General features: G+C 54.6%; 2 protein-coding genes across 2 annotated transcripts; both read right to left on the reverse strand.

Moving 5' to 3' along the window:
* Positions 1-1,662: 1,662 nt before the first annotated feature.
* On the reverse strand, positions 1,663-3,529 carry COL26b_000565 (uncharacterized protein; the record flags this gene model as incomplete). The annotated part of the gene is made up of 4 exons (XM_053173532.1): positions 1,663-1,750; positions 1,805-2,950; positions 3,002-3,147; positions 3,200-3,529. The coding sequence occupies 4 exons, from the start codon at positions 3,527-3,529 to the stop codon at positions 1,663-1,665; spliced, it is 1,710 nt and encodes a 569-aa protein (XP_053042580.1).
* Positions 3,530-14,443: 10,914 nt separating this feature from the next.
* On the reverse strand, positions 14,444-17,587 carry COL26b_000566 (uncharacterized protein; the record flags this gene model as incomplete). Its single annotated transcript, XM_053173533.1, has 3 exons — positions 14,444-17,300; positions 17,375-17,451; positions 17,552-17,587. 3 exons carry the CDS (start codon positions 17,585-17,587, stop codon positions 14,444-14,446), a joined length of 2,970 nt encoding a protein of 989 aa, XP_053042581.1.
* Positions 17,588-19,919: the final 2,332 nt, after the last annotated feature.

Here is a 19,919-nt window from a genome sequence, read left to right on the forward strand (position 1 = left end):
TGGACCACAAGGGAACACAAACCCCAACCCTCGTGTGTATTTGTGGACGACACGTTCATCCGAGGCTTCGCCTTCGCCCTCTCTGCGCCACCTTCATCCGAGCAGCTCGCTCCCGCCATCGAGGCTTCGTTTCAGCCCGCCAGAAAACCTGAAAAAAACACACGAGACAGGACACACATCGGCAGGACGGGGCAGCATACCGCCCATCTTGCGTCATCTTACGAAACTGCCGTCGCGTAGACGGCCCGGTTCTCGGGCCCCTTCCCGCCGCTGCCGCGGAAACCGCTCTCCGTGGTTCACGGCTGTCCGCGGAGCGACGCGCTTTGCGTCATTCGTCTGGACACTTATGAGACGGTGACGGCGGCGGCAGCTCGCGAGAGAACGACTTCGCGGCCCCGGACGCCGGCTCCGCCATCGACGATGGCTTGCATATGGCAAATTCAAGCGAGCTCCTCGACACGCTTCAACCTCTCGAAACCCTTTCGGAATTGAGTTGGAAAGTCCGCTGCCAGCGGGACACACCTCGTTCTCATACCTCTGTTAGGTCTGCAGTTCTCGTTTCATTCGCAGACGGCTGAGATGAGACGGGACTGGACAACGACACTGGACTCTTCTAAAAGGTTCTCAATCTCATTCCGTGCTTTTCAAAGTTGGGCAAACGTGACGAAATGCTTGATGAGTTCTGCTCTGAGTGGAGTGAAACGTCTCTTATGGATGAATAATGCCCGTTTTGACGAGATGATGTGAGAGTGTCATGAATGAACGAGGCTCATTGAACTTACGGCCTGGTGAGACTTTCGGCATTCCAGTGCCTCTCCTCACATGCTGGTTCCTTTTTGTTTGACTCATTTGGGATATGGTCATGTTATGTGAAGATGCACGCAGGTCTCATTTCTTCAAAGCGTAAAGTGAAGCCTTTACGTGAGATTTGAAGCTGTGATCGTTGTTGTCGAGGGCACAATTTCATGTCCACATGTAAGATTCTCACTTCTCTTTAGTCAAATCTCGATCAAATTTCCATTCAAGATGAGCATTCACGTCTCTGTCTCTTCTACTTAACCCTTCCTGAATCAGATCTCATTTCATACTATGAAGAGACTCTCACAAACTACGAGAGACATGTGCAAGTCTGCGCACAACAAACGAAGCATGGGGTTTTGAATGCTTGGGGATTCTTAGAAGGCTCCTCCTCATTCCTCTCACATATCATTTTGCTCACATATCCTTCAGCTCCAAACACCTTCACGTCTCGAAGCTATCAACTATCACAAGCGCAGTCACGAACGAAGCACCAAGTCTCGACAATCGAGGTTCAACCTCACCTCTCATTACTATCCGTCTACAACTATTTATCTACCTATACTCCACACCATCATCTACAATAAGAAAGAGGTCTGTCAATCTACCAGATGCGCCCCAGGTAACGGAGTGGATTGGTGGGATTACAACATTACTCCGCCACTGACAGGCCCTGTTCTCTCTTCCGGACAAAGGAAAAATACACAAAAAGGGGGTTTGGCTTGCATATCCACATGGTTATCATGGGTACTATGTACAAGAACGGTACGGAGACTCATTCGGGATATGAAATAAGAGAAGTGAAGAGATGTGCGTGGGGTTGCTTTTGTCGCATTATGTCCATAGGTGCTTGAGGCCTCATTCTCAGAGACTCTTGCGGACAACGCGGGAGCGGAGCTTGGCAGCCGGGGCCGGGGCCGGGGCGGCGGCGGCAGCGGGGATGTAGGTGGAACTGTGGGGTATGGTTAGCTTCCAGTGAGCAAGGGAAAGGTGAGGATGGACTTACCCGACATAGGTGACCGGGGGAGTCAAGTTCATGCCGGTCTGGTCAAGCACGTTCTCGGTGTTGCCGGCAGCGTTGCCCTCAACAGGAATGCCCTGCTTGGCGCAGGCAGCGCGGTGGTCATCAGGGAGAGTAAGGTTGCGGAGCATCTCAGGGGCCTCGATGATGGTAGCAGTCAGACCCATCTCAACGTGCCACTCAATGTGGCAGTGGAAGAGGTAGACGCCAGGGTTGGTGGCCTCGAAGCGCAGCACAGCGTACGAGTTGCCCATAACGGAGACGGTGTCACGACGGGGAGGCTTCTGGTTCAGGCGAGCGCGGTCGGCTCCGGGCCAGTCACCAGTGCCGGAGGCAGGGCGCTTGAGGACCTGGAAGTGGTGACCGTGAAGGTGGAAAGGGTGGACGGCCTCATCCCTGTTGTTGACGACGATGTCGACGATTTCGCCATAGCTGACAACGAAGGGGTGGACGGCGCCGTAGACGGCAGGGTTGGTGTTGTTCTCACCAGTGGAGGCGACGGAGTACAGGGTGGGAACCTTCTGGTCGACGTACGGGCTGCCGTTCACGCAGGCGCGGGGAATACCGGCACTGTCGAAGCAGAACTGCCAGTTGAACTGGATGGTCGTGGTGGCGTCAGGAAGGATGGCCTCGTCGCCATAGGGCTCGTAGACGGAGTCGTCCGAGGGCTTCCATTCCGCGACAGAATCGGTGCCGAAGGGCTTGCTCTGGTCCATGACCAACTGGCCGGTGGCGTTGAAGGGCCAGGACTGGTCAAGAGCCTTGTTGGACCAATCACGGTTGATGTCGGCGGAGATGAGGAAGGGGTAGTTGCGGTTGTCACGGTCGATGCACTTGATCAGAATGTCGTAGCGCTGGGCGGGAGTGATGCGGATCTGGTAGGTGGTCTTCTGCTTGATGTAGGCCGAATCAATCATGATCAAGTTCATATCGTGAGAGTCAAAGTGCAACATGAAGGAGGCGATGGCAGCGTAGTTGATGACACGGAAACGGTAGGTCTTGCCCTTCTCGAACTTGTAGTTGGCCGTAGCGCCGTCGTTGATGATGATGCCATTAGGGATGGGCGGCTGGAAATGCGCGTTGGACGGCACAAGCATCTTCTGGACCAGGGGAATGCTCTGATCATTGTACCTGCATGGTGTTAGATGCGCCACGTCTAGAGGATCTGCGCATATAACTCACCAGTCAGAGACAGTCAGGAGGTACTCCTCGTCATATTGTCCAGCATAGGGGTCCTGGGGGTCGTGGATGATCAAGGGGCCGCGCATGCCGTCAGGGTACTGGCCCATGTTGTGAGAGTGGTACCAGTAGGTTCCGCCAGCGTTGGCCTGTTTGTTCTTAGTTCTTGTGTTCATTGATGAAGCTATATTTCCCACTTACGGTGAAGGAGTAGGTCATGGAAGAGTCGGGAGGCAGCGGGCACTGGGTGACCATACTGGGGCCGTCCATCCAGTTGGTGCTGATCTGATCGATACCGTGGAAGTGAATACCGGTCGTCTGGTTGCCAAGCTTGTTGGTCAGGTGGACGACGATGGTATCACCAACGTTGGCCTCGATCTTGGGGCAAGGCCATTGTCCGTTGATACCAATGACAGGCCTCGTGACGTTCTTTCCACCGTTGGTGTTGACCCAGGTAGCCTCCCAGTTGTAGGTGACCGTTCCAGCCAGGGCAATGTTGGCAAAAGCCAATGCGAGCAGAGATCGAACCATGATGGGCGTTCCTGACTAGACAGACCAGGCCCAGTAGGTTGTATTAAGTGATTAGGGGATACTCTTCCAACGAACGAGTGGAGAAAGGAAGCGCGTATGCAAGGGGAAACACCAAAGAAAGCGAGAGGCGGATGGGATGAGGAGTGAGGTTCTGAAATCAGGGTCTGAGGAGGGAAGAAGATGATGGTTATAAAAGAATGCCACGCGATGGGCTGGTAAGGCCAGAGCGGGAGGCGAGCAGATGGTTCTACACCAACCTTCCTACTCCGGCCGGCCCCGGCTGGTTGGTAAAGTTGGAGCTCTGACATGGAACCGGGCCTGGGTTTGGCAAGTCGATCGATGCTCGGGCGAGACGGGCACCGGAGGAGTAGGCTGGCGGCTGAGATGACATACGGCGTTGTGCTGACTGCCTCGCACATGGCAGGTACTCCAGTCTTGTCGTGGCCAGGCGTATAAGCCACAGCTTGGTATCAGCTTGCTGCATGGCCGGATGTCCGTTGCCTGCAGCAAGCTAGTAGGAGGGGGAGGCTAGACCTTGTCAATGGTATCTAGGATCATAGGTAGAGTTGGTCGTCAGGTAGGTGGACATGGCAGAAGCATGGCATGCGAACCCTCAGACGAATGAGCGTCGGAAGAGTGGGCGGTATGCGGATAGCACTCGCTATCCAATGTGACTGAGACAGCGGCGGCACGATCATGTTGTTCGTGACCGTTGAAGCGGGTCATAGAATGCGCGATTCTAGGAGATGCAGAAGACCCGTCTAGCGGCCGATACGCAGACAGAGAGGAGAGACCATATCCAGACGCTTGGATAAGTGCTTTACGGCTTTTCCAGGTTACAGCAGTCCGCTGAGCAGCAGATTTGAAAAGGTAGAGAACGCCGATACGGAAGGCATGATTGGGCGGTCGATTGAACGCCACCATGCAATAAGGGCTCTTCCAAGACAAACAAATTCTATCAGGCAGAAGTTGCAGGATTACAACAGCAAGGTGTTTGCGCGAATCCCTGGCTCTGCAGATGAGGGATACCCTGTAGTAGATGGCCGAACAGCGAATAAGTGGGCAGTTCGTCGAAGCAAGCTGACTTGGACGGCCTCAGGTGCAGTTGCTGCAGTTGCATACGCCTTACGAGAACGAGGTCGTCTGAGCCTTGATGGAGACCAGGTAGTGTAGCGCAAAACGGTTCCTCGGCAGGTTGCTAGCTCCCACCCTCTCGCAAGACGACTGGCCAGGGAGCAGAGCAGAGCAAAGCAGAGAGCAGAGCTCCAAGTTGCAGGTCTAGTTCGGCCGAAGCGCTCAGGTACACGGCGACGTCATGGCGGTAGACCTTGCCGAGTCGAGGATGGGTTGTCGGGGCTGGCGAATGGAAGGCCGAGGCTGGTCAAGGTGCAGTCAGACGGCATGGGATGGTCGCCGTACTCCGTCCGCCGCATTTTCCGTCCCAAGAAATTTCCAGAGAGAGACGATTGTGCAGTTTCCGACATCTTGGCATCAGATAGATGACATTGGAGAGGCCTGGACTGCGAGCATGCGAGGCGTGTCTTGGTGGTGTCGAAGACTAGCTCGGAAGACGCATGCTGCCGTGTCTCGAAAGCCAAGTTTAAGGCCAGGCAAGTCTAAGTAGACCTTCGGTGCTAGGTCCAGAAGGAGACTCAAGGTACTCTGTACGGAGTACACGCCGAACGCCTGTCCATCCATCGGGAACTTTTGGGCTCTTCCGGGTAGAGCGGAGGCGTGGTACGGTGCCTCTCGTACATGGACGGTTGTGCTTGTGCCTCTGTAGCTACCTGGTTGAGGTGTCTGCGATGGTCGGGATGCAACGACAGCTGTAGTGCAAAGTTGGACGGCGAGACTTGTCAGACCAAGGGGCCGTTGGCGCTATCTTAGCGAGTGGCCAGAGGAACGGGACAGCCGGCTGAGATAATTTCTTGCCGTGACAAGACTGAAGAGGCAGGCGACGGCTCGTGGGAATAAGCATTGGCGCAATCCAATCCCTGGACTAGCAGGTATCCTGTCCCACGACATGAAGACGAATCCGCAAAGCAGTCGGGCTTGACGAAGCTGGAGCTTGAGCTTGAGCTTGCGGGGGGCTCAGTACCTTACGAAGCAGAGCTACTGTACTGTACTGCGTATGCGCATACATACCGCCGTAGGTGCCTAGGTAGCTGCGTGACTGCCAGAGCAACAGTGGGCGCACGGTGACATGGGATGGACCGGTCGCTGTAGTCAGGGCCGCGGTGGTGGGGTTGGTGTCTTGCGTTGGTTGAGGTACAAGCAGTTGGCGTTGGCCGATGTGGGTGTGAGAGTCCATGTGTGCGTACAGATTTGTGTGGATGGAAGGGCCAGGCATACGTCTTCATCTCGGACGCGACAAGAGAACCCGGCATGTCATGTAGTTGGAAGAAACAATCGGGCGAATCGAGGCGACTGGGAGAGGCGTTGGAGGGTGCACCCTGAATGACGAGATACGTACCCTGACCGTCTTCATGTTCAGGTCAGGCCTGGCCAAGCCAGCCAGGGGAACAACGCCCTAGCCGATGGGAAGCACTCTGGAGGATACCTGAGATGCCCAGAGATGCGAGTCGTTTTCTTGTTAGCGCCGGCCGGATCGCACCCTCTTGTCCCTCTCTTCACACCATCAAAAATAGTCGGAGGATGGAGATGGGGACGGGATGCAGCTCCTGCTCTCAGTGCCTTACTATGCAGATGTAGGTACGTTAACTCATGTATTGCGTACAGATGCAGCCTTGAGCTGCACTTGCTCTTCCACGCAAGTGACCTTCCTTACAGTACCTTAAGTTCGTCCCGCTTGCATCCAAGTTCCTACTTACCTACCTACATAGCACATAGCCTACCTTACCTTGCTGCAGACGCGACTCGCAGGGCGGGCAGGGCACCTTACCTGCCGCACCATGCGCTTACTACCACTGCACATCCTCCATCGCCTTGCATTAGCACCATCAATCCTCGGAGGAGAGGGGGGCAACAACTTCACTCGGTCCATCTCAGCAAAGACTTGGAACCACCCAGACTTGCTTGATTCAGGAACCAGCATACGGACACATCCCTTCGCGGTCAGAATAGTACCCGCAGTGGGGAGCAGCCGCTATCAGTCCGCTATTCGTACGGAGTATCCTGCTTCGAAACTGGACTTCCCACCAACGATGAAAGGGATGGACTGACTCTGATCTCTCTGAAGTCTCCGCCTCGTTGAAGGCTCGAGTCCGTGTCCGAGTGCCCTCCATTCGACAGTCGCCGTCCTGTTCTATTCAGGGAGCGGTGCCTCATTAGAGCAATAAGTCCGAAAACCCGGCCCGTTCGCTCCGCTCGTCTTGTCCCGCCGGGACAGTCAAACCTATCAGTCAAACCTATCAGTCAAACCGACACAACTCGAGATGATGGTACTGATGCTCAGATGAAGCCCGAAGTCAATGGACAAGACGCCTCAATTCAAACACACACCCCGAACCCTGTTCTTCTTCCGGCTGAGCTTGCGGGCTTCAACACGCAACAACATTGTCTGGTGCAGCGTCTGGCTTCATCACTGCTACTACGCCTTAGTCGTTGCCCGGCTCTCGTGCTGTACTTCGTACAGTTAAATGAGGAAAATCAAGCCTGCAACCAACAAGTCGACGACGGAGTGAAGCCCCGCCTGGAAACCTATCGCTAATCGTCATGGACTCGCCCTAGAATACGATTGATCCACCCCACCGAACACGACTACGGACCATCATGACGGCCCCTTGGTTTCTCAGGTGGCCCGAATGCCACACCATGCTGAGGCACCCTGGTTCAACTTAAGGTAAGCTGCCGATACAACCTTCATCTTATCGGCATATGGGCCGCCATGGTGCTTGGCCAGCAGCTGTCCGTCGCACCCTGCCTGCTAATCCCTGTGCCAGATCTTTTGATCGCCTCGGTGCTCCAGCTGCCACTTCCGCGACCCCAGGTACACCCTGCACAGCGCGCTAACCAAGCCCTCCAAATTGTCAACCCTTCTCTGCTTCCCGTCGCTGACAGCGTCCCCCGAGACGCGTGATTCAAGGCTGCTGATAACCGGAAGCAACTTTGACATCATTGACTTCAGCTATGCGCCATTTCCCATCTGTACTCCACAAAGTCGAGACGCTTCTTTCCGCGGCGCCCGTTAGGATCGGATGGCCCAAGTTGCACAAACTGCCAATGCTTGTCAAAGTGACGGACAGGGGACGCCGTCTCTGTTCTCCCGCTTCCCTCGGCTGCGGCAACGCTCAAGTTACACAGTGAGGAATTATTGCTTGGCCAGTCCTCCCAAGCCACTATTATTGCCACGATGCATGTCAAACAAGAAGCTACGCGATTGGGTCCAAGATCGACACGTCAGGTCAACTGATAACGCGGGAAAATGGCACCAAGTCCAAGGGAACGCAGAAGAAAAGCACAGCCGGAAGGATTGGCCACGCGTGATTGCCCCAATCCTAGGCCCGGCATGCTGAACCCTCAGTCTCCCTCAGCAACAAGATTCTGCTGCGTGCAGATGCTATCGAAGCACTTGCACGGGTCATGGAAGATCGCACACCTTTCTTGGCGACCACGAACGCCGTCTGTTTTGCTCTACCGTCCCGTATAGCCGCTTAGCTTGACGCTGTCTCTCGTTTCGCCTGTCTCTCATCTCACCGTCTTTCCCTTGGCTAGGCTAAGCTTCTGAATTCTTTTCTGAATTAACTTTCAACGGCTGATATCACCATCCCCAAAGACGGAACTTGTTATTCCACTCGTACAAATCGGAGAAAAAAAGCAACGGTTCCATTGCAGCAATCTCCAAGCAGCACCCGATTTGCATCCGTATTCCAACAATACGGCTGGACCAGAGGTCCGGGATCTCAGCCCGTGCCCAGCGGTGGTGACACAGCGGCAGATATGTCGTGTAGGGCCATTGCTTCTCAATGACTTCAACAACCAGAGGCAAAAGCACGTTGAAATCAAAATCAGCTAGCTGGTTTTTACATGCTGTGCCTCACTGCTACGCCATGCGTACCGTTCCGTCGCGACTACCCATGGCTATCGACAAGCTGCAACCCTGATACGAGGGCCAGATGAGCAGCACCAACGATGTGGTCAGCACCATACCCCTGGACACCGCCTGTTCTTTGTGCCGAGCCCGGCATATTCCAGCTGGCTCTTAAGCATGGCATGGCCATCCACACACTTTTCGCAGGGAACAAGACCCTTGCAGTCATTTCCCGCGCCCAGATGTAACTCACAAGCGCATCTACAACCCAGCATTTGCATGCGCAGACAGGGAAATATTGCATCCTGCGTCCCCCCAACAGCCCTAATCCCTCTATGAATGGTTGGGTGCGAAGCATCCCGCCTTAGCGCTTTTTATTCACCGAGCCTTGCAGCAGGCCCTGGTCCCAGTCCGCACTCTGGCGGCTGACGACCAAAAAAGGTCATCCCACTGAACACTCGGTCGATGGGCGTAGTAATGGCAGCCTCCCTTGCCAAGGATCAGCGGGGAAGTCTGCGCGGTCGACTTCGTGGCGCGACTGGCTTGGGTTGACAGAACTTCAGTGCGACCGAAGCGATATTGAATGTCAGCTTGAGTCGTGCCAGCTGACGCCTTCTATTTGCCTCCCGTTGGTGCGGATTCGATTGCTGACGCCGCGCAGGACCAAGGTGTCAAAGTCAAACAGTCCATCAGTTTCCTAATCTGGATCGTTCTCCGGTTAAGCGGCCTTGAGATTTCTCCACTCGGCCGGTCGGTCGCCGTGCCGAAGGTGGGTCCTTCCGGGCCTCGCCGTCCGGGGCCGGTCTGCGTGTGCGATGGAACGCTTTCAAATGTTCTGCTTCGCGGCAGACGCAGAAGCCCACGAGGATCAACGTGCCCTTTTTCAATCGCTCGGCTTCATCCAAAAATAAACGTCGTTTCAACTGTACAGCGGAAAGCCCCTTTCCGTGAGAACGAGCAGTCGTCGTCCGACAATTGCCCCACGAAGGAAGCTGTATGCGCCCACAGATTTTACTGCCAATGGACTCCGTGGAAGCAGTTCGCGGAGGGAGAAATTAGTCGAAAAGCCATTCCAAAGCCCTGTCGGTTCCTGTCAACCCTCCGTGCTTTGACACCAGGAATCAGAGGGTTGGGTCTTTGCTCGCGCTTTGATCGCAACGCAGACCACTGACCTCCCTCGTTACCGCCCAACCGCGTCGGCACCCCACACATTGGAACAATTCCACGGAACTGCGGTCATTCAAACGGACTTTTACGAGCATCGCGCTCGGTTCTAGCTTGCGTACATACTGGACGGACAATGGGGCTTCACCAGCCATCTTTCTTTTCCACCTGCACGATCTCTCGGCATACCGTCGACTGTGCCCTTGGATACGGGGGCAAAGTCTGGCTGGTAGATTCTCGACACAAGGGCGCATGTCAATGACATGGCCTTCTCCGAGAGGTCGGGCGAGTGTGGATGGGCACCGGGCGGCTGGGAAGCTCCGTACCGAACACGAGACCTTCGCTAACCTGTGGTTTTATCTGCCATTCATTTCTGTCCGATTAAGGCGAACGACTATGGAACCGCCGAGTATAGAACTCTTAATGTAGGGCGTTCGCTAACTACCTTACATCACATCAGGTGGATTGGGCATCCCGATGGGCGGTTTTGCAGTCCGCGAGGGTCAAATTTGTAGATGAACCTGTCGCCTCGGCTGGTAGTTGAGGGCTGGTTAGAAAGTTTTCGGCATTCTGGGCTCTTTACGGCCTATCTCGATCTAAACTACATACACGAAACGAGGTTGGCGTTGAAAACGTCCCGACAGTGTGGGTGTAATAACTTTAATACAGCCCGTCAACTGTGACAGATGTCTTTAAACTTAACCAGAAGGGTAGGTTGCAGATGTCGTTCACCCATCCATCACACAGGTAATCTTGAGTCATCGTATGCATGTGAAGCGCTTTTTCTCTCATCAGCAATCGATTTCACCACTCGCGGCGTCAGCCAGTACTGCCATCGAGAGCATAAGACTCTCGCAACTACGCCGTGACAATCCCGCTGAGCGGACCGCGGATGCATATATCGCGGGACTATAAGAGTTTAAGGAAAAGGGAAGTACTTGAAAAGGCTTCATCACTTTCTACGGTACGTACTTATTTCCGCCTATACTTATGTTTGCATGTACTTTGGTTCGAAGCCGACGTCTTTTGCCTTACAGAAAGACGTGCTGGCGATTCAACAATCCCATCACCACCGCCATCACCGCCGTCGGTCTCCGGGTCGTAGACATTGGACAACCACGCGCTTTCAGGGCCCTACTTCTGCCAGGTAGAGGAAGCTAGGAGCCCGAAAATCTGGATAGCCAACTCCCTGAAGTCATCAGTGACCCCCCTTTTGTTTTGGCGTTTTGGCTGAACTTGATGATGGGGGATTTGTTCCGCTGTACTGATACCATCTTGACACCTCCACCCAGCTTTGAGATTCCCGCCTCATTTTCTATCCTCGGGAATTCCGGCTGTTCTATCGTTTAGCCACAGCAATTGCTCTACAGGTTGAAGCCGTCAACTATGCCACGTCTAGAATGAACCCGGACTTCTCCGTCGCAACTATGCTTAGCTAGTACTAAACTTGACCGAACCCGATGTTTATATTTGTTCGATGTTGTTGTGAACCTCCACTTGACTTTGGCATATTCTTCTTATATTTGAAGATGCTTTGAGGGCCGCCCATTCGTGTGTCATCGCAAGTCAAGCTCGTGACGCAACCAAATATGGAGGTGCGTAACCTGTTTTACGCCTTCGAGTCTATGTTGATGGTGATGGCGCTTGTGGATTCGGCTAGCCGAGGGTTGCCGTTCACTGGAACTCTTAGGGACATTTGCTTCCAGCGCACTAATGTCGATTCGCGTGTTGGTAGCTTCGGCTCGAAAGCAAAACTGAATCATCCTACTTGCGAGGAACTCGCGATGGAGGATTCGGTTGCTGTCTCCGTATTTGACAGATAAATTTTCCTGCCGCGCAAGGAACGGACGAGACGGACTGAGTAGGATGCCTTTCCGTTTCATGTTGAATACATCAGTTCAGGAGAGTGAGGAGTTGCGAAGACGGTAGAAGGTGCTCCTGGAAGTAAGCATGCCCCTTCAAGAGTTCTCGCAGTGGTTATGTACGTCACTCAATGCACTGGACAGACGGGCCATATACTATGTATGTAATTGGTATTGAGGAGAGGCTTTCGGAAGCCGAGGAGGCCGGCAGGTGGGTTGGAGCTGTGTAGTTTACAACTGATTACTGATATTAGTTGGTTGACAAGCACAGATTCTCATTTGTCTCGAGGGTTGCAACATTTCTATAGCTAGTATAGTAATACTATGCATGCTGGTTTAGCTGGCTTGCAAAGGCATAGGTCTCATGGAAAAGATACCCGTCAAACTCAAAACTACGTGCACCTCCGACGAAGCACGCGATCCATTGAACATCTCTGGGTGTTGAATGATTTTTGGTATTTGCTATTCAACTCGTCTTGCTAAATCTTCTCGCCGAGCAATTGACTATGAAGAGGAAGCTGAAGACTGTGAGGATGGGCATTACGCGAGACCGCAGTAACAATCGCAGTCGGCTCCGTTGGCCATTTGTCGTCCTCCTTCCGTTCGGCACTGGATCGCCAGTCAGCACAATTCGGTCCAAGATGGACCATGCACCCTGCGAGACGCGCTCCTCAGATGCGCCCCGCGCAGCTGCGTGAACTCACCTTCTGACCGCAAAGAGTCTTGCAGTCCTGCTGGTCCGTCGGGCTGCAGTTGGAAACCCACTGATGAACACGCTCACAGTTAGCCGATTGACAACTTCCATGTCATGAGAAGCGCGGGCGGGTTTGAGAAAGCGCAGCCATAGTTGGAGGAGGGGAAGAGGACTCACGTTGGTAGGGAATGTGGTTCCACACTTTTGCAATCGGAGAGTGGCGCTCGCGAAGGAGATCTGCAGCGCAGCGAGGAGGAAAGCAAGGAAGAAACGCATTGTGACTGGCGGTGGAGACTCGGCCGATTTGCTATGAGGATGTACAAGAGAGCGAAGTTGTGATGAACGAACTGTGACTAGCCGATGAATGTTCGATCCCAAAATTTCGAGAGGAAGCGCGATGTATTTACATCTTCGCCAAGACGGAGCACTCCTCTAATCACTGCTCGGATCACACACGAGTTGGATCGTCCAGTTCGATGAAAAGTTGCCTGTTTGATTTGGTTGAGGCTAGGCCAGCGCCGACTGACTCGCAACTCAATCTATTAGACTCAGGAATGAACGTCCCGACATACTCTATCCGAGCCTTATTACTCTAATTTTTAAGTAGACGTACAGGCCAAAAATGGGGAATACACTTGGCGATGGTTTCAACCTAATTCCTATTTGTTTGTTCGTAATTCCCGCTGACAACTGTCGTTACGCGGAGAAGAAAGCGAACCCGATGCGAACTCGGGGGGGGGGGGGGTTGACCTCACCGACAACGAAGTGGGGCGGTTGCGAAGACTGTTCAACAAACAGAATGCAAAGACTTGCTCGCGCTTCTAGAAGAAGGCTCCAAGTGGCGGAGGTAGAAATTCTGCAAGTCTGAATCATCGACCGTTCTGTTATGCAAATAAGTTGTCGCGTAAAATGTTGGCGCAATCAAGTTTCTGTCAAAGTCAGGATCCATAGAAACACATTCATGAGGTTGAAGAAGCTTGATGAGTTAAGAGTTACGTATCACAGTCCGACTGTATTGCTTAATCGCTCTGATTCTTCGTGCAAGTAGTTGAAATGAGTTGCGCGAACCAAAGAGTTACAATTACAAGCCTGGAATCACTCAAACTGACAGTCCAAACTCAGCGAGGCGGGTGGGTACGAATACTCGGAAAGCCCGCAAGACCCCCAGGCTCCCTGAGTAGTTCATGTTGCTCGGTATCGTTTCCATACCCACCTCCCTGCTATTAACCATCAAATGACTGGACAAGTCTTCAGAGGATTTGAGTCTAGACCGGAATGTCAGACAACGTTTTCAAAGTCGGCATGATGCCCTTTTGTGAAGCAGGTTTGTGTTCCTTCATCTTCATTTTTGTCGCATCAGTAAGGCTCATCTGGTGCGGGTTGCTCCGCACAGCGTAGGACACTTGTGAAGCGGTGAGCTTCGAAATCGTCGAGAGCTTGTCTGTTGTGAAAGTTTGACTGGAACCGAGGCCAGGCTGTCTTCACCTCTGTCCTGAAAGCAGGTTCGAAAGGGGGTATTCCAAGGCTACGACCGGGGCTGGGGTTGGCGTAATGACTGTAGGTGTTGAGTGAAACCATGCTGAGAGAACCGAGGTCAGACTCATCCTCGACGTCTGCTTCGACAAGAACCACACCAGTCTCTCGACTTTACCGCACCGCTGCTTCGTCGAGCGAAGTGTCATACTTGATCGAGATAATCTGAAGGTATCTCGTCCCACCCCGTCCCTCCAGCTATAGGGACTCGGAAACAGGAGACAATTCCGGTTCCTGTTCCAACACTCCAAGCATGTCTTCATCCGCAGTCTAGAAATCATCCATCTTCCCCCGGATGTGTGCAATATGGCTCTCCCATCTCTTTCAACCTTGCTCGCGCTTGTAGTCCCCGTCTGGTTCCAATGCGGGTATGCCGACTGACAGTCCTGTGGCCTGTATTCGATAAGCGTGTTGTCGCGCACTCGGCGATGATCTGATAACGTTCAGTAGTAGGTTAAACACATCGGCAGGTTCACTCGACCGCAGATCAAGTACCGTAACATCAACCAGATGGCTCAAGTCCAGTCATATTCACATAAGCGATGCAGTACGAAACTGTCCAAACTCGACAAACTGCCGATGATACATGTTGAACACGCTATACCAGAGAACGGAATAAAATGGGAGTCTCAAACGCCGCGACTGGCTTCTCTTTTGATTTGAAAACCTCTCTAGCCAGAGAAAATCTCCTCCAAGCCGGTCCATGTCCCCTTGGACCTCTCCTCCCAGTACGAGTCCTTGCCGGTCCTCAGCTTCCAAACCTCCTCGCCCTCTGGGCCTTGTCCGACCTTGACGAACCACTTCGGCCTGTGCTCTTCGCCCTTCTCTTCCAGCACGCGCCGGCGTGCTCGCTGTGCCTCTTCGAGTTTGACCTTCCATTCCTCTGCCTGGTCCAAGTCTCCCTTCTCCGCCAAGCGCTGATCGGGTCTCAGTCTGCTGTCCGTTGGCGGTAGTCTGTCCTTCTCGATATCGGTGACCTCGTTCAGAGCGGCAGCAAATGTCGTCATACCGTACGTATTGGCGGCATTGTCGACAAGCTTGCCAACGCGCCAGATCTCCTGACCGGCGGCCTTGCCGGCTTCGACAACGCGAAGGCTGCCAGTCCACGTTCCCGACAGACTGCTGCCAGTGTGGACACCATCCGGACCGTATGTTTCCACCTGGACGTCTTCGCCTCGTCCTCCAAACATTCCCTTGCTACGGAATTCGACGGAGGCCTTGGCACCAGTGGTGTCGTTTGTGATCGGCATAACGCCAACGGGTTCAACGTACTTCTCACCCATGACTACGTTGCGCAGGAACATCGTGGCATGAGTCCAGGAGTACAGCTCATCTGTTCCGTCAGGCAGTCTCAGTGCGACGCGGACGCGGCCTTCCGTGGTGATTTCGGCACTCTTGCCCCAGAACTTTTGTGACGGCGCGGGAGACTGGCTGAAGGACCAGTTTGCCGAATCCGCCTGCATGGCGAGCCTCACCGGGCGATGGCAAACCTTCTCGACAAGCAGGCGGAAGCCTCCTGGTACCTCCTGTTCTGTTCGGAGCATTTCGTACGTTTCTCCGAGAAGCGGGTTAAAGGGCTTGCGGATAGCACGCTCCTTGGCTCGTCCGCTGCTGAATTGTGACACGGCAAAGGCCGTGACGTACAGGAGACGTTCCTTGGGCTCCTTTGCGCGCGCAGCTTGGTCGAGAAGCTGCGCATACTCCAGCTGTTCCGCTACACGTTGCAGGAGTGATATCGGCTCGTTCGCAGACACGGGCATACTGATAGTACTGAGATCCTTGCCGACGTTCTTCCGGACGAAAGCGATCAAACTCGGGGGTTGAACCAAGGCCGGCGGGACCTTTGTTCGCCTGGTTATTGAAATGTCAACTGGCAGCGGCGACAGGCTCTTGGGCTTTGCCGGGTAGCAGCTCGTATCATCCTGGCCAATGCCGGCATCCGACTCTGGTGCCGATGAAATCGAGGATGAATCGGTCAAATTACCCTCGTCCGGCTCAGAATCCGGGCTTTCATCTTCACTCTGAGCAATCCGGACAATTTGCGAACTCGTCTCCCCTGCCTCGGCATCGAAGAACTCGTCCGTTGACATGGTTTCCATACTCCTGCGAGAGGGGGCGGCAGACAGCGGAGCGGGTGCTCTGCGGCGCTTGCTGTTGGTGATCAGCGTCGTGAACTCAGACACCACAGAGTCAAGGTCATTGAGAAGTGATGCACAATGCTCTTGTGTACTCTTCTCTTCATGGATTGAGGCCTTTGACTTGGAGTGGTGGTGACGAGGACCATTAGAGGAAATGGTGGTCGTGACCGTATTCGGGGCCGGAACAGCCAGAGCGGTCGCAGCGGATGCCTGATGCGCCTGCGGCGTGGTAGCTGTTGGGGTCGCGTTACTCGATTTGCGCTTCCAGAATGGTCGTCTTTGTGCCTGCTGCTCGGTTGCCTGAGGGGAAGGGGAGGGAAAATAGCTGTCGGGCTCTTCGCCCATGCTGGTGGGAGACAGAAAGCTCGACGCTGCCATGCTCACAGGCCTTTGATTCGACATGTCCTTGACCAAGCGACGCAGGGCATCTCGGGTTCCGACCATTCGGCTGACCAACGTCTCAACCTGCTGCCATTCGCGGTCTTCCTCCATGCTTGTCGCATTTGGCTTCAGATGGGTGGTGTTGACTCGTAAAGGCGCCGACCTGGCATTGTTCGGTTGGTCATCGGGGGCCTCCAACCCTCTGGCCGCGCGGCTGGCCTTTTCCAGAGCCCGCGCCCAGTCGTTGAAATCCTTCGCATTGGATGCTCGCAGATGCCAAATTTCAGCACCCGAGTCAATGTTGATCTCCCTGCGACGTTCGTCGGCCGCAATAGCTGCGAGGCTGAGAGGTATGGCACCGCGCAGAGCCGAGGAGTTGCGGTTATAGTAGTACGACAAGGTGCAAGACGAGTAGTCGAGGGAGAAGAATCTGCGCGCATATCCTTGGCCCTTCTTCCTCCTCCTCTTGTGAAGAATACCCGTGTGATAGTTGGCATTCTCGCTGCGTCCCGAGGCGGACGTCGGTCGCACACCGCCACCGGTCTTATGGCTGTGGAGACTGTCCTGCGAAGCGGAAGTGACGGTGGTCACTTGGGGTAGGCTGGTTCTGCTGGCACTCGCATTCGCAGCTTGGAGGTTCGGGAAGGCGTTGGCGGTGGTCTGGGGCGGGGCACCGGTCGGGTAGGTCAGAAGGACGAAGGTCGCCGTCTTGGAAATCTGCTTGGAGAAGGTGTTGTCAAATACCAGGCCGAACATGCCGCCCTGGCCCTTCTCGACATCCCAGGTGCCGGTGGACACCTTGTCTGCATCGCATTTCCCGTGCCATTTGACGGGTATGAAGCCCTTGCTGGAGAGCTGGTCTTGGGCGGTGATGGAGTCGCGCTTGGCAAAGCGACCCTTGGGTTCGGCTACGCCGGAGGTGAGAGCGCCGGCGGTTGCGGTGTCGTCGTTCTGGTTCGCAATCAAGCCGGTGGCACCGGTGCCCGGATGCTTGACGATTCCAAAGTTTCTGCCTCGGCGTGAGGTAAGCACGTGTCGAGTTGGAGAAGTACAGCGAGGAGAAGAGGGGAGAGAGGTACGCACATGGACTTTTTGTGTGGTTGAACGCTCCAGGATATGGTATGGCCTTCGTCGACTTTGACCCAACGGACGATGTAGGACTGGTGATAGAGAGCAGCTGTTAGCTTGGAGATAGGCCGAGGGGAGTCGAACTGAAGACGGCACGGAGGAGAGAGGGCCGGGCAATGACGACTCACGTACCTTGCTATGGATCTCCAACTGCTCAATGCCCGCCATTTTTTCGAATTGGGGCGGGAGCTTGAGGTGGCGCTGACGTCTGGAGACGGCGTGAGGTGACTGCGGTTCGGTCGAAGTAAGGTCGCGGAAACCACAACACTAGTGAAGGCACATGCTGCGGAAGAGAGGGGATAAATATGAAATCAATTGCTGAGGGAGGGAGTAAGGTAAGGCAAATGGCGAGGCAGGCGGAGAAAGGTGAGAAGACGGGACGGGGACGGGGACGGGATGTGACACCCCTGTCCGGAGCTTAGGTTGCAGCAGTTAGCAGGCCCAGCAGCAGTTAGCACAAGGCACAAGGCGCCGTAAGGTACGCGGATAGGTGAGGGAGGTGTGCTACTGGTGGGTGGGTGGGAGGTCGTTTTGGACACCTCAGCCAGCCCAGCCACAGCAGCAGGAGTACCCTTGACAGTTGGTTGGGGGCGGAACGTCATTCGGAGCGATTCCACGGCAGGTGACTGGCTGCCTGCTGGGAGGAATAAGCGGAGACGGGAGGTGAGGGGGGACATTCACTGGACACCACTGGCACCCTCAACTCATGGAACTCACCACCTCCACCTCAGGTACTGCGAGTCTGCGACAAGCAAACGACAGACGGACGGGCTGTGCGAGGTGGTGCGGTAAGCCGCGGACGGGCGCGGGCGCGAGACAGCAGGGCGAGAGCCAGCACTCTGCGGTGGCAGGTGCTCAGAAAGTGGATGCAGCTGATGAGGCTGGGGTTCTTCTTCCCCTTGCACTTCCCTACACTCGATAGTGGTGAGATGGCTGCCAACCAATAATTCACGATGAGACCCGTTGACGCTACAGGTAGGCTGGCTATTTACAGATGCAATGGCCAGTTCGGACTTTACCCACATTACTGCATTCTTTTAGTCTCCTAAACACTTCAAAGCCTTTCTTGTTCGTACTACCTTACGCAGGCAGTCTGTTGGATCTCAGGTGCCTTATCTGGGGTCCCCGATATTGGTGCCCATGGATTGCTTAGATAAGAAGGTCGGCAGCTAGTGTCGTCCGTCGCCGTCCGGGCGTTTGTGAGACGGTTCGCTACGCAGTGCCCGCCTGCCCTGTCCAACCCACGGGTACGGGCGCGAGCGCGACATCCGCGTACTCCCGCTCGCTGGAAACTTGGTCGTAACCTATTCGATCACGCGGACCGGCATTCCGCTTGTGCCGATCGGAGCCATCAGCCCTGTCTAGTGAAGCTCCGCCTTAGCATATAAGATTATCTATCGCCGGTATTGACCAGGTCGCCCCAGAACGCCGAGTTGAACCCACCAGACACAGTTTCGAGCCCACGGTCTTTGGTTGTGACTGCAAGTAGGCTCTACTTCGTACTATGCATGCATATACGCCAGCCAGGTTCCCTCCATCGAGATGGAAGCTCGGGGACAAAGCGTTGAAACGGCTGCGAGAGGGCCCCGATGTCACGATAACAAACCTGCAGTACCTGCCCTGCCTACCCATACACCGGCAACAGCGGATAGTCATTTTCTGGGTCGTTTTCTTGTCTGCAGAGACCGAGACAGCCGCATCATCAAACAGAGACACGCTTGTCCCTCGGAGACACCGGACGTTGTTGGCTAACACGGCAAGCTGGTGTCAAGTTGGATATTGGCAGCTGAGTAATATCTCGGAATCACAGGGTGAGATATCGGCAGCGTATGTATGCCGACTTGTCAGAGCGATGAGGTCAGACGGCATCTTATGTCATTCTGTCTTGCAATCTGCAGTCGCGAGGCCGTTGCACAAGGCGAGTTGCAGCAGCTGAAACGACGACCCAATCAAACAGGTCCCGTAGGTCTGGAAACGCGAATCAACACTCGATATGACCGTGGGCAATTGCCATGCCCGGTTGACCCCCAAACCCGGCAGGACCCCGAAAGCAACAACAGCGTAAAAAAAGAAAATTCATGTGAAAGATGTCTAGAGAGAGAGGGACCCCTGAGAAGGCTCAGATGCGGTGGAGCGCAGACTTGAAGACAACCTTGAACATCCCTGCCCTCCATTCCAGAACCAGTCGCGTTCTCGGCAGCACCCGCAGCACCTACACATTCACCGGATAATCGTCGGGCCTGTTTCCGCGGGAAAGGGTCAACGCCCCAGCCATCCTGAGCTGCGGCTGGCCAACCAGGTGCGAGGACACGGCCAGGGATCCGCATTCACGCCTGGTACATGGGCCAGCCGAGAGCCAATTCGCGGACAGCCGAATATGGGGTGGGGAACTGCTTCTTACCTTATCCACTTCCACGCGTTCTTCGCTCCTCTCCATGTCCACGCTGCCAATTCAATTTATTTCGTAGGTGCTGATGCTGGCCGTGCTGCTGAGCCGGTG

The sequence above is a fragment of the Colletotrichum chrysophilum genome (assembly GCF_026319265.1).
Source record: "Colletotrichum chrysophilum strain AFK26 chromosome Unknown scaffold_2, whole genome shotgun sequence".
NCBI classification, from domain to species: Eukaryota; Fungi; Ascomycota; class Sordariomycetes; order Glomerellales; family Glomerellaceae; genus Colletotrichum; species Colletotrichum chrysophilum.